We start from the raw sequence: 14,935 nt of genomic DNA on the forward strand, positions 1-14,935 counted from the left end.
GCTTACAGATAGAGGAGATTGCTGCACCATATTACATACTAGAAATATCGGACAGCCATTTCAGCGACGTCGTAGCTTGCCAATGTTAGGGGTGCTGGTGGCGCCTCATCAAACACCCGCCTCGGGCTAGTTGGTATGCTTTCCTTCCGCACTTTTTTTTAGCGAGCATGGTATCACGCGGCACAGCTTATGGCGAAATACCGTCCCTTCTGGTCACGTATTTTCTCGAGTAGAAACTTCAATAACCCCTTCGTTCTCCAGTTGTTTTTTAAGAAATGTAGACACTTCATTTGAGTGAACTGTGGCTGTGGAAGTTCTTGACAAATGTATGCGGCATGAACTCTCCTCGAGAAACGTAACGTAGATGTCAATCCCTGTTCTATAGAAGAAGGTTGAAAGTAAATATGCTTGCCCGCTGGTTCAGATAACGAGAGGCAGGACACTTGGGGGTGCATGGTTCGAAAGCCAGACATCATCATAAAGCCGGCGCTTACATAAAGCTCCGTCGCTGTATGCCTGCACGCTTTCTTCTATCGGTAGTAGAAATATTTAGCTTGTTTAGCGTTTTTCACTGATTCTTGCGCAAGCAAGTGACTAGAAGAGAAGCCACTGGTACTTCTACGTTTTCTATTTATTTTCCTGGGCTCTGTGCTCTGCTGTTTAATCCTGAGCTGTCATCATCGCATCAATGAAATAATGAAAGCTCTACATAAAACCCTAAATCTCAGCGCGAGGAAAGCTACGACCAAAATAGAGGAAAGGCTAGATCGTTATTTTTTACGGATAGCTTAACCATACAAGAATATGCGATACAAACTCCATTTGTCGAAGATGCGGAACAGATGGCGGCCAAACAACACTGCCTTTCAACGCTTCTTATTTGTGTTAGCTTTTGCGACAACAACAACAACACATCACCACTGAACAGTTATATTTAGTTGGATAAAGACACTCGAGTAGCTGTTTTTCGTTTTCTGAACGAAATTCAATCCGTTATATCTCTATTTTTCCGTTTGCCCCCCGTCGGTTTCTCCGAACAAACCACAGCCCCTTTTTGGCTTGCCCCAATTCAACAGTTTGCACATGCCAGTTAGCAGGTCCCTCTGGGATTACTGGCGTCGACTTTCGAGGTGCGTAACAAAATCGAATATAAATAAAACATAAACTAACAATAGGCGCCAACCACAATAATGTATAATATTAATAGTGGCGCAGCTATTATTTACTACCACCAGCGTTATTGGCGCCTGTCAACGTTCTGATTTGTATTCTATTATTTATTTGCTTGTGGGTTTTTCTTTGAATGGAAGCCTTCAGTCGTTGCCAGTTTCTAATTCATCTGCCTATAAAGATCAGTGGGGCGGAGCAGGGAGAAGAGAATTAGAAATGTAGGAAGGCAACAAGCACGCTTACAAGCAATTGGACCGTCTGGGGAATCGATTGGAGCTAAACAGGGGGCATTAACGGTGTCAGCACTGAGATATCAATGTACACGTGAGTGTCTATTAAGAGATGGTCATCTCTATACAGAGAAAGTACTGCAAAAATAAAGTCCATTGGACGGTCCTAGTGATGTCATGATCATACGACCGTACTATATGCAAGACAACCTCAAAAATTTCAACTCTGTTGCTGGGCCAGTGTTGTTCTGAATGCATAAACATATTCGAATACTACGCGGTCCTATCGGATAGGTAAAAAAAAACTGCAGACATACGTTAAATCTAGGCGCTCTCTAAATTAGCTCTCTTGATTTGCTAGGTTAATTATCCAGCCAGTGCTCTTGTTCGTAGAATGGCTTGTTACGTTATGACTGCGGCTACAATTAATCCTATAAGCTCTAGTGCTCATTTCCCTTCTGGGTTCCATTGCCCAAAAATTGAGACGTTATTTTCCAATTAAATTACAAATAAAAAAAAAATACAATGAATTGGTCGCTCAGCTCTGCTCAGCGACGGATAATATAGCACAATTTACTTTTGGAACCAGTTTGGAACATTCGTTTACGTGCGTATCTTATATGATATAGCGTTAATTTGGTCAGTACGGCAAAACTTTGATGCATTGACAAAGCTAAGCTGTAGAAATCAGCTTGGTCAGTGTAGCCTACTGTAGTTCCGTCGTACAGCGAAAAGTTAACTATAATCCTTTCCTACTGCCTTATACAGGTCCCGGGGGAAAATTTCGAAGAAAACTTTTCGTGCTCCATTATAATAACTTGCTATGCAAGTAGACGTTCATGGAAGTTGAGTTAAACGGTAGGAAGGACGCTAGTTCCGTAGAAATGCTGTGAATCAAATCGTCTGAGCAGTTCTACTTACTTTAACAGGTTGGCAAAGAGGTATGGTAAGTTCGACAGTAAGACAGAACCACTGGAGTAGATCCTCGGTAGATGCCCACCATAGCTAGAATTATTATGTACAATACGATGGAGTGGTGATGAAATATATACACGCCTTACAACCCATAATAACAGTTGATTTGAGCGTCAGAACAGGGAAATAGGACCGCGCCAACAAAGTGACGGCTATGAACACGTGAATGAATTGGTGTATATCAACTACCGCCTGTCAAGACAGCTCCCAGGTTTTTAGCGCCAATATCGTCCTGATTAGCGCGAGTGATGGGTCCCTCAGTGACCATATGAGACCTCGCCCGCTTAAATGCCCCCTACTCTAGATAAAATAAATAATATAAAAAGCGTCGGCACGATGAAATTAGATTAATATGCACAGAGGTTTTTTCTCTTCGCGTACCCGGCTTAAACTTGTCTAGGAACGTTTGTAAGAATCGGTGACCGTTGCCTGCCATACCAAGCTGAAAGAGCATAATCAAGATTGCTAAGACTGTGGCAGGTAGATTGTAGATTCCTTAGTAGGTTTTATTACAATCAGAAATGACAGTTAGACATAGGACAAAGAAGTATTACCTAACCGCTTTCCATAATAACATGCTTAATTTCAATTGGCCTTTTTTTAGAACCGATCCTGTTACTCTCTGGGAAAGTGTACCTCTTGTACGCTTAAACATGGGTGATATGTTTTTTAATGATGGGTATATCCGTTTGTGCAAGCGTAAAATTAGATAATTAGTAAGTGGCCGTGATTGGCATTAGGAACACAAGCCGGTCGCCAGACGTAGCATTGAACTCCTCATCAACAGTCAATTGCAACGAGAACCATAGTAATAATAATAATATTCTTATTCGGTTTAATGTTTATATTTATTCCTAGCATATTTTTAGGCTAATTCCATCTACTTCGAATAGATCGGCGAGTAATCAAACTTCAGATATGTCTAGGACACATATAATTCAATACGCTGTGAGTACCTCTAACTATAGAGAAAGAACGAGCGCTGGGATGTGACCAAGATGGAGATCACTAACGTTATGTTGGTGCTTCGATTGCACGCAGCGAACGGAACGCGTGCGACATTCGGATTTGGCCTGAGCAAATCGACAACGTTGGCTGTCGATCTCTCTGATCAGATAGATCATCGGCGTCCGAGTTAACCATAGCAGCTTTAGTCTGTGCCTGTTTGCCTATATTCTTAGCTCGATATGCTAACCGTTCAGCAGACGATTCGCGCTAACTGCTACTAACCCTGTGAAGTGCTAAGTCATTGGCGTGCCTGTCGACTATCCGATCAATATTGCATGACTGGACGCTACCGCTTAGTGATTCAGTCCCTGTTCTATGCTATGGCCGTTATATATTCGTTTCACATTGCTCTGTGTGCTAGTACGCCAGTTATTGCTACTGATCAGTACAGATAATAATAATAATAACAGAAGGTCTTCCGCGAATATAGCCTGCTCTAACCGTAATAACACAATGTAAAATGCTGAGCCGTACAAACTCCCTTTCGGTCGTCTGTTTCTTAATTCCGAACCTTCATTTGGGTCGAACTAACATATTGAAATCGTAGCTTTTCACAGGCGCGTGAGGTCCAAGCAATTGTTGTTTTGATTTGTCTTACTTTTTCACGGATTTTCTTGATCGTAAAAATAGCCGTGGCAGGTTTGTCACCTAAAGAAGTTTCGTTACTCCAGCCTAGACTCTTTGTTCAGTTGGAGCGTAGCGATATGCCTCTAAATGTTTGTAGATCGCATTTACTGCTACCCTAACATGTCCCTATGAAAGATCACGCTTTGCAGAATCTAATGTTATAGACAAAAGGACAAAAGAGAAGAAACGGTCAGATGGAAGATAATAGTCGAGTCGGCCATACTTGAACTGCTGCACGGACGCCGCAGCTGCGAATTCTTCAAACGAGACAGACATGCGAGTGATCGACTTGTCGAAGAAGTACGAACGACGCCCGCTCCGTTGGTCTGATCGAGGCTAAACTACGACAACGGTGGTTCTGTTATCGAGCCTATCGCGCTGCTAACTAGGAGCTTTCTCATCCTATATGTATGTTTAAACAAACAACGACGCCGAAGCCATGTATCAGAAAACTCCACATCTGTATATATTATGTTTGGCTCCTTTGGAAGCGATACTCCATCACTGTGTTGCTTATTCGTCTGATTTCCCATTAAACTGAATTACTCAATGGAGCATCTAGCGACTAGTGAGTAACTTATTAAAACAAATTTAACGAAACTACAAGACTTCGCAGAGTGAGTTGTAGGAAATATGTGTCGCACTCTTTATCTCCATTGAACAAAGATGCCTCACGTAGTGGTTAGCGCATCGCTAGCGAACTAGACCGCAACAGATAACGATCTGATGAGCAAATTTCGCGTGTATTTCCCGAGCTGCATGACAACTGAAACGCCAAACTTCCAATATGGCTGCGTCCCCTGCTAGAGTCACCGACTGTCATTGTGCAACTGAAACCCGCTAGACACGTGCGATGACAACACGGTCTGTGCCCAGCAGCAGCGGAGGGCTAAATAGACATAATTTACTTGTAGCCGTGACGTTCCCTTTCCATGACGCGTGCGAATGTCATCGCATGATTAGAACAGCGCTCGGTATCTCGACGCTCAAACAACAGGCGCTTGCCTGAAATGACAGTCTGTCTGCGACCGCCGATAACTAACGACGTGACCGATTTTTAACTTGACATAGCCAAACAGCGGCGCCATTCTGTGCGTCGGTACGTAATTCCGTAACCGTTGCTGCCAGAACGGCTTATCCGTCGACTGTGCGGCTATCGTCGTCTTTGGGGTATCTAAACAGCGAACAACAGGGCTTTGATCGACTAGCTTACGCGTAAGGACACTTTGAAAAGATGTGCACCGTAATAGTACATGTTGTAGCGTCAGGACTGTCCTGCTGAACTGGACGTGATCATACAGCAGAGCCTATTACTGCCAAATATCTCAAGGGCGAGAAGTAAACAAACATAAGTCTAGATTTGAGCTAATCAACAGCCCTCTAAGTTTTATTTGCTTTCTCACTAAGGCATTAGTGGGAATAATGTCAAATTATCATTGCTAGTCAGCGATAGCAGGTGAAGTACGCTCTCCGTAGTTACGAACCTGTAAGGAGATAACGCTTTTAGATATTACCGAGGCAACAACATATGCCTCCAATGTTGACCTATTTGGACGACAAACTTTGACTCGGGTCGTCATCTCCGTCACCGTGATCGGTATATCTGAACTACTATCATCATTTCAAGTTGAAGTTTTAGTAAATAAAGACTTTGCATTGACGGCCCACTTGCCATCTTGTGCACTTCGTCTTGACATCTCCAAAAACACGTACATTCTGTCAATGATATCCGTGCCACACCGATGCATCGGTATCCTATTCGCATTCTCAGTGCCCGTCTCACGTACGAGATGAACATAAGGACAAACTCTGGAGTGCGGGCCAACGCAGAACGATGAAAAAAGGTTATTTGATGACCGAGTAATGATTCCTCTACAAGAACTAGCAGGAACATATGGGTGATCATCCTAAACCGATATGAACGGCAACAATCACCGAAGCGGCGAGCCAACGCAAACGCGTTTTGTTGGGTCGACAAATACCACGTAGTCCGTTTGGCAACAGTACTGGGTCACATAGCAGTCCGTTGTTAAGATGGAGAGGAATAAACTCGGATGGGGGACAGCTTGACGTCGGGTGGGAACGAGACAAAAGCGACGTAGTAGACAGAACCCAGCGATATAGAACTAATAAAATTTGCTAGATTAAACGATGTGTGATAGATTAAAGATGATCTATCAGCCGAAAACATACACTTCCTCCAACAACGCAGCTGCATTTAAAGTGTAGCAGTAATTTAGTCTACTTTTAGTCTTAGATTATTCATGCGATATGAGTGGTTGTGCTTTTTTCGAAAGGCTACCATTGGCTTTGTGGAAAGGTTCAATACTTCACGAAAGACGTAATATGACTGAAATATGTCTTACATTTTAGCGATTGTAGACGAAAAGTTGCAGGTTCGGATGTGACTTAAGACAAAAACCTGGCGTCTATTGTGAAAGGCCAAACGTTTACGTTTTTTTAAACGTAAACGGAGTTTTTGTGTTAGGGGAAAAACAGCTAAACAATACCACAAGTAGTTTAAATTTGACCTGTAGCTATCGAAAGCTAAAGCCAAACTAGAAACATGTTTTAGGGAGGAAAAAGAGCTAACTCAAATAAGTAATGACGACTGTGACTAATTCGAATGCTCTACACGAACGATAAACTAAACGTTAATATAACGGCTACGGGTGCGCTGCTAATGGCAGTAAATTGAAGTAGTATTCGACTGTTTTTTTTTTTCTTTTATGTGTCCCGGAGAAACCGATTGACTTGCTCAGCGTAGTCTTAAACTGCTTCAGAACTCGCGAATTTCATACGTTAGAGGCCGCTTCACAAAGCACAGCTAGGATTTCTAACTGGGACTCGATGGAGCAATTCAGGTACTCACTGCTAGATCTCGGAAAAATAATTTGTTTAAAAATAGACACTGCAGACTACGTAGTCTGTCCCAAGACTATGGGTATTTCGTAGGAGAGGGGAATCTTTATTGAAGGCCGAATTTCCATAAGAAATTAGCTTGTTAGCAATGCCGAAACCATGACATTTTAGTATGGAGAAAATTATTAATAGGGTTAACATCTGCACCGGGTTAACGGCCATCAACGATGGGAACGCTAAAGGATAAACCATACATTGTTTTCTATATTTTTAATATAAAAACGCTGACATTTTTAATGCGTATCGAAAAAAAAAATATCCAAGCGTTCTTCTAGGCTGAAGTGTGTAATTGCAAGAGAAACCTGCAGCACTGGTGCTCAGACGTTTGTATCTATTTTTACTTAATTTAGCAAGAGAACTATAACGAGTCGAACTATGATCCATTTTCCTTTAGGCACTAATTCTCTTTGTTACAGTGCCGCTGGCCTCTATTACCATTGAAGTTTCAATTTCTCATGCCTGCGATTCAGTACTCTACCGCACACTACTACGTGAGTTAACGAATGTTGTAGCGTAGGGAAATAGCATGGATTTTCACGATCCGATTCCCTACATTCACTGCTGCTAGCGTACGGGAGCAGCTACTTCTGCAGCACACATCGGGTCTACTCGGAGCTTTGCTTCGTCAATCAGTTATTCTATTTGTTTTTTAATTTGTTCTCTTCTGACCAGCTCTTCGCCTCTAAAAAAAATCAGGATGGCTGCATTGTTTTCGATAGACGCTTGATGGACGTGTGTGTGAATGTGAGAGTGTTTGTGGGTGTGTGACTGATGGAGTTTTTTTGGCAGAGCATAAGCATAGGGAATTGGGCTAAAGAAAGAAGAAGAGACGGACAAATGAGGGACATTCATGTTGCCCCCTATACCGTATATAATTTCGTTTCGTAAGGCCAGATCGTCTGGGCATTAAAAAATAACCTTTTCCTACTTTTACCTTCCCTTTTCCTAACTCGTTTATTCGTCAAATGGTTTAAAGTTCATAGTAGCCTTGTAGAGCCAATGACAGCCACCGTAGTCGTTTCTGGGTACGAGCTTTGGATAAATCATTGTACTCCGACATGAATACATTTTTACGTATTTAGTTTCCGCATTCGTCTAAAACAACTAGTAGCTATGTATCGACAGGTCTTTGCACCTGCAGCTATAGACGCGATGGTGGTCTTTTAAGGAGGGAGAGCTGTTTTATTCACGCAAGGTTTTTATTGAGGAGTCAGGATTTGCCACTCCTACGATTTACCCTTAGGGCTACCCCCCAGATCATCGAGAACTTCCTCATATCTTTATACTTTTTTTTTCTCTTTATCGAAGCCGGTATACCGCTTCGACACTTTAGACATGAAGCCACAAAAGTAAAGCCTCAACGAAACGACCCCATTTCTCATCCGACGAGCTAGCGGGAATATACGGAAACAGGAAAGACGACGGGACTGAAGTTCGAAGCTGAATCGCTTCTTACAGTTTCCTCGTTTTTACCCATTTCACTCATTGTCAGTGATCTCCGTCTTTGGTCTCTACCAGCGATCCGAGTATGACTAGGAAGAGAATGGTGAATTGTGCCAATTTTCGCTTTTTATATCACCTCCCACACCTTCGCGCTTCACCACCAATCCCAATGGTGGCGGTGGATATACACAGAAAACGAGTTGGTGATGGAACAAAAGTAGAAATATGGTAGGAAATAGTAGTCGATAGACGGAGATCCGCGGACCCCTGAAAAGTGAGGGGGTGAAGGAGGATGAGTCGAAGCTGAAGAAAACGATTGCAATATATCATTTTGCCTGCTTACTCGCTTCGTATCTAGATCGGTTTGTCTGCAGTACCACTTCAGGGCTTCCTCTGTAGAAAGTGTCCTAACGGGGAATCCTGAATTGAGAATCAGGACAGTAAAAAAGCAAGAGCAGTCGGCTAGTGAATTTCCATGAATCTGCGTGTGCGTACGAGGGGTGCACGTGCTCGATAGTTGGCTATTATGAAATCATCATTGTGATTTATGTATCTAAATGTTGCAGAATTGATAGAGACAAAGATATATGTATCGTGTGTCTTCAATTCCCTTAGTCCCTATGGGCATATCAAAATCAGAACTTTACTCAAAAACATTGGATACATGTGATTGGCACAGTTGATGCTTGTGTTGCGTTATTATTAGACGAACCAATTGTTTACTATCAATTGTAAAGGGTACATGATTGCACTTTGATCCTGTTGCTTAGTCTAAGCGTACACTTATCGTATATAGGCATACATCTCCCTAACATAGTAATTCTTTAAACCGTTTATTTTTATGTAGCGGCTTTTCCGAAGACGTCCCGTTATGAATTTTAACGTTACATGAAGGCTAACTACTGGATAATAAGCGACGCTTTATTCCTCTCCCCTTCTTTTCGTTGCCTTCCCAACCAAAATTATGAGTATCCTGTCACTATTTTGTTATTAGCTAACAAATACCATACGATACTGATACAAGCTGTAAACGGTTGCGATATCAGTAGAATCAAGCGCGTTCATGTTAGAAATAGAAATATATAGAAGTAGCCGACGAGACAAAAAAACTAGGGTTAGGAGTTTGATGTTAGAAGTTTATAGCGCTTGTTGGAGTTTACGATCTCCCGTTAAAAAAATGAGGAAAAGACTCGCTTTGCTGCAAAAACAGTCTGTTGTTCAAAGGCCCCTTTTCTCGATGGGCATTCACTATTTTGGTTTCAGACTGCCATGACTACGAAGATAATTACCTTGTATATATTGTGTCGTGGCAGAAAATCCCTGCACCGGATGATATATTATTATATTAGAACGGGAGAGCGGTGCTAAAGATAGAAGAACAAAACATAGGGGAGGGATGAAGAAATAGGCTGAATCTAAAAAGCCTTTCCAAGCCCAAGTAAAAGGTTCACACGGATTTGCTTTTCCCTCGTTATAAATTGAATATGGATTGTGTATCTAGAAGCAAACGCCTTAGATCATTTCTCGACGTTAGAGGGAAGTCGAGCCTTTGTTGACTCCGCTTACTACCTAACCTCTTACCCTTTGTTGTTTTTACAATCGACTGCCGAGTCGGCACATGACTAAATAGAAATCACAAAAATTTTTAACTCGCATACACGTTTTTTGCTTTGGTATTAGTAGCTCTAGTAGACAGTTCTAAAAATCTAGCAGCAGTATGGGCGACATTATTTACAAAGAAACTCGGATACTCTAATATGTAACAGTAAAACATATCTGAATAAATAGTATGACAATTAGACTAGCTTTAATACGCTATATATCTATTAATGAATTGATCGCCTCCTTGATCAAACTGATCGAGCCGGCCTATCCTTATAACGACTCGGAATCAACATTTCGTCCTGTATAGGTTTTGTTTCCGAGTCTTTGAAAACACTGACCTTGTTGTTGACGGACAAACGTACACTAGATAAGCTACGATAGATAATAATAATAATAATAATAAGCCATCTTGTTTTTTCTTGGTTTTTCGTCAATTCAATTGCAGACTCAGCTGAGCCAGTCGTTGCAATCGCTTTCGGAAAAAGCTAAAGGCGCAAATCAACTTATAGCTAATCTTAAAGGAATGTCAGCTAAGATCAATGTAAGTATAATTCCACAAGTGGAAAACTCGCACAGAACTCAACTCTGCCCCGTTGGCTGTTGCCGTGAAGATTTTTAAGAGCCAAATGACCTTTCAGAGGAAATCTGAAATGAGATATATATGGAATCGGTCGTATGTATTCTATATAGCCCACTGTTTATGTTGAAAGTCTACTGTTTCAGAAATATTATCATACTCTACGATTAATCATTCTTAAATTAAGCGAGAGTTTTCATAGAGCAGCGCCTAAAAGACCATCGATTCTATTTCTTTGTAAATAAAGATAGTCTTTTAATAATTGTGTAGTATGTCTCGCCTATGCGTACTGATATCATTGGACCGTTTATATATATGACTTGAATTGGTACTAGCCATGTTGTGGGTAGCATTGTTTGTTCAGCGACTTCCGACACGATCCGATTAGTAACAGTGTGACAACGACAATTAGATTGCTAGGATAAAAAAAACGGGCCAGTTTCAACAAAAGCACTTCTTCGTATTGCTTTGGCAGGCCGTGATAGATCATGCGGGTAGGCAAATCGACCGTCAGTCAACTTGCTACACTTCTCGCCTGCGATCTAACGCTGTTTAACGATTGAGTTCTCCTCATAGTTTCAACAACTCTTGCCAGCAAGACCTGACACAAACCATTCCAGTGTCGAGCCGACTGGCTCGTCAATATCCGGTAATTAACGGTGCTAACAACACATCGTGCTGTTGGCCGTCAAGGAGAACAGGCGCCTTGATGATCGAGAACATACGCCCTCATCAAGCACGTATATTAGACGCAGACTAGGTTGTTGCACCAAAGAAATTTAAGCATTTAGCACCAAGTCGATGAAACCGACCACTTGGGGGACGTTTTTGCACAGAAGAGGAAAATGAGCTTTGATCCTCGCAGATTCGACTTCATGGATGGCCCAACTTTATGTGTTTCACTTGTTCGCCTTCTTTATGAAAGGGGCACCGGAATAAATTAATTTTTTAATGGAAATTTACGTTTCAAAGGAAGTGAAATTTCGGAGACGTTTTTTTACGCTTTTTGCATCGCTATCGGTTCAACTCAGTTGTCTGTTTGACTGACGTGAATGTAGTCAACCAAAATCACCGTCCTGTCAAAATTAAGATTTTTTATAACAAATATGTTTCTGTTTTATAATGGCCATTTGCATGTACCTGCTTTGTACAAGTACTCCGTGTAGTAAAGTCGAGATTGTAGTTTCGGAACCTTCCTTTTGTGTGAAAGAGCGGATTCCTATTCGCTAGATCTTTTAACCAGCGCGCAGTTGCGGAATGAAAACTCTGAGGGACTTACGATAGCAGGTATTTCTTTACTTAGCTTGCTCACAGATTTTCGTAATTCTGCCAGGACGCGCTGATCTGACCAGACCCTTATACGTTGAAACAATCCAGGCAAGTATGCTTCCATTTGTTAGTGTTACGCTCCCTCTTATGATTCCTTATTTGGTAAACGGCATTTGCATTGTATACTGACAGGTTAATATTCAAAGCAGTAGTTCTGCAGTCCGTAACAGCTATATTTCATTAAACAAATTGCCAATCGTGCGTCTTTAACAAGGCTTACGGACATATTTAATAACTATCGCACAACCTGTATTGGATAACGAACTAATAATGGAGAAATTCTGTTGCGGGAAATCAGTTTAAATGCCTACGAAAGCTAGCACCATGGATAGCGTACACGATATCCCAGTCAAAATCGTTGGAATTGGATGCAAAGATGTACCTGTCGTTCTAAAAGTGTTTTTCATGAGGACCCATAATGCGCCTGACTATGGCCTTCGTGGCCCCACGAAGAAATAATAGGAACATTAGGGCAGGTAGGGAACCCCAAGCCACCACACAGATGGTGTGTGAATGAATACTGGATAAAGGGTATCGGAAAAAGGCCATGATTCTAGGATCAACTATTCGTCATGTTCTGTGCATACCAGAGGCGTAATGTAAATGCAATGGAGGAACATTGTAGACTGACCCCCTTGAACATTTATCGCTAATGGATCGGCTAGTTTCTACTATTAGAAGCCAGGGGTGCTGGTGGGTCTTGCTCTCCTCGTTCCGCACGTATGGTGATATAAGATCATTTTGCCCTCCGATGTTCGCACGTACCTCGTGTGCGAAAGAGGCAACTTGCTTATACGTGCGTTAGCTGCTCGCCTGTGGCTGAGAATAGACAGTAATTAAACTGTAAAATAGGGGATCAATAGACTAGCCTCGCAGCTCACCATGAAATGCTCGCAGTTGTGACATGGCCGAGCAACCGCACTGAAAGCATGTTTAATGATTTTGGTAAGTTGCACGGTTTCTAGGCTTGGGTTCCAGTTTACGTGGTTGGGTTGAATGGCTAAAATATTTGATCACTTTATTGTGCCCACTTTTGGGCGCTTAGGTTGTAGTTACGTATGCAATAAAGTAAACAAAAAGGAGTCGTTACATGCACTATGATCAGTGGCTGGTAGCAGTGCAACGAGTTGTTATACTCGTCTTTATTGGCTATATAAATACAAGCAAAGTACGAATGAAATTTGAAATGGTTTAAAAGATTTTTAGTTAACAGATTAGATGCAGATATTTATTGTGAAATAAACTATGCAAATTCCTTATTAAGACATTATCAATTCATAGTATTATTCTGCTGTTGTGGCCACCAGACTAGCATAGGCTGATGATACCCTATTGTGGAGGTTATTAGAAATAAGTGATCGCATCACCGACTTTCAAAGCTATTTTGTATCAAACAGATACTACAAATATTATCTATAATTGTTTACTACTCTACTGAAACTCAGTAACAGTTCAAGGTTGTAACTTTAAAGATCCAACTCCCAGTGGTCAGATTAAATCAGTTGCCCTTTTTACCATTTGGATTTAGGATCTTTGAATCTACGATGAGCAAGAGCTCAACTTCGTAGCCTCAACCAAGTTGACTTCTAGGTATGCATAAAATGCGTCTCACATGGTTGTCGTGGTAGCTACCAGCTCAACGACCCACAGACATACCACCATCCCATTCGGTTTCCGCTGCTTTCTCTACCATTTTGCCATCCTGGGAATTTTGCCCTAGCTTGCCCTGATGACGTGAAGGGTTCACCCGCGATAGCTCAGAATTCAGTGACCGACGAACCAACAGACGGCTTGCCCGACCGCTCTGGGCGCTCCCGACTTCTCTGCTCGTCTCATCAACGGGAGATAGACGGTCGAGCTCAGAAGGTAGCATGAGCCCGTGAAAAAGAGGCAAAAGGCAGGAAGGGATATTACATGCATTATGATCAGTGGCCACTGGTAAGGGGCCGGTAACCTAAACTTTTGCTCACCGGTCAGGGCATCGTTTCCATACGCATGGCGAAACTGTCCAAGACCAGCTATTTAGCTGGTTCACTGCTTCTCTGCTTCTGCTAACCGACTGGTCAGAATGGTTGTTCACTGCGACCACGATCACAATAGCTACCAAGACCTCCGTTGGTGCTGTTTCAGGCTGTTCTGGTACTCAGGGGGGGGGGGAAGTGGCAGCCGAGAGATACGCAAGAGGCAGAAGCTACGCTACTGGTTTGACGAAATGATAGCAGTGACGTCATCATGCATAAAGAGCAAGAACGTTATTATGTTCGTCACAACACGCCTTACATGAATACCCCCATTTAACGCACACATCGTCTCACCTCGACGGGTCTTGACGCAGGCATGCATCAAACTTGTATAAAAGAAGCGCCTACAGTGGGACTCAGCTGACGGCGGTGAAGCCATTTCGTGCAGAGGGTAGTAACTTTGTTTGGACAGGCCGTCGCCGCCTAACCAGCCATGTACCTCAGGATAAAGCAACGCGACATAACAAAAATTTTCCATCCTTGAAGGCAACCAGCTAGTCAGATAAGTTTGGGTCTAGGGCAGATAGGAAACCCGGTAGAGGTAACTTCCTTTTATCATACCGTTTGCCGGATCCTTCTGTAACGGAAACGAAGTGAGACAATTAGTTGGATGAACGTGCCGGAAGGAATAGACATTGAGATCAATTAACCTCAGTGAAAAGCGTAGAATGTGATAAGTGCTTGCAGTTGCAAAAAACAAAGGAACTATATTAAGGTAAGAATTGACACCGTAACGGTTACCGTAGGCATATAGAATGAAGACGCAGGTTCTTTAAACACGTACTTTCAGGTTTAGGAGACTACTTCGACTAGCATGTATCATGCCGATGAACGATATGTGTAGACTGTGCTCGGCCAAGAATAAGCTAAGAGAATACAGCGTAGACAATGCCGTAAGCTCGATCTACCCCTCGACGTATTTTAGGATATATGGGAGCTCCACTTAGACACACAAAGGTATTTGCCTATTATAAGGTACCGTGACAGAAGAACACGTTCCTAACCCAATTCAACGTACGTCTTTTCAG

At 42.2% G+C, this 14,935-nt stretch overlaps 1 protein-coding gene across 2 annotated transcripts in view; it reads left to right on the plus strand.

The window, feature by feature from the left end:
- The window catches only part of Trim9 (E3 ubiquitin-protein ligase Trim9), a 58,319-nt gene that overhangs the window by 30,273 nt on the left and 13,111 nt on the right, over positions 1-14,935 (plus strand). For both annotated transcript variants that reach the window (XM_022841470.2, XM_022841471.2), the window contains exon 2: positions 10,426-10,521. In XM_022841470.2, coding sequence (XP_022697205.1) covers positions 10,426-10,521 — 96 coding nt within the window. The remainder of the gene's footprint in view (positions 1-10,425; positions 10,522-14,935) is intronic.

Source organism: Varroa jacobsoni, unplaced genomic scaffold (assembly GCF_002532875.2).
Source record: "Varroa jacobsoni isolate VJ856 unplaced genomic scaffold, vjacob_1.0 scaffold_934, whole genome shotgun sequence".
Classification (NCBI taxonomy): Eukaryota; Metazoa; Arthropoda; class Arachnida; order Mesostigmata; family Varroidae; genus Varroa; species Varroa jacobsoni.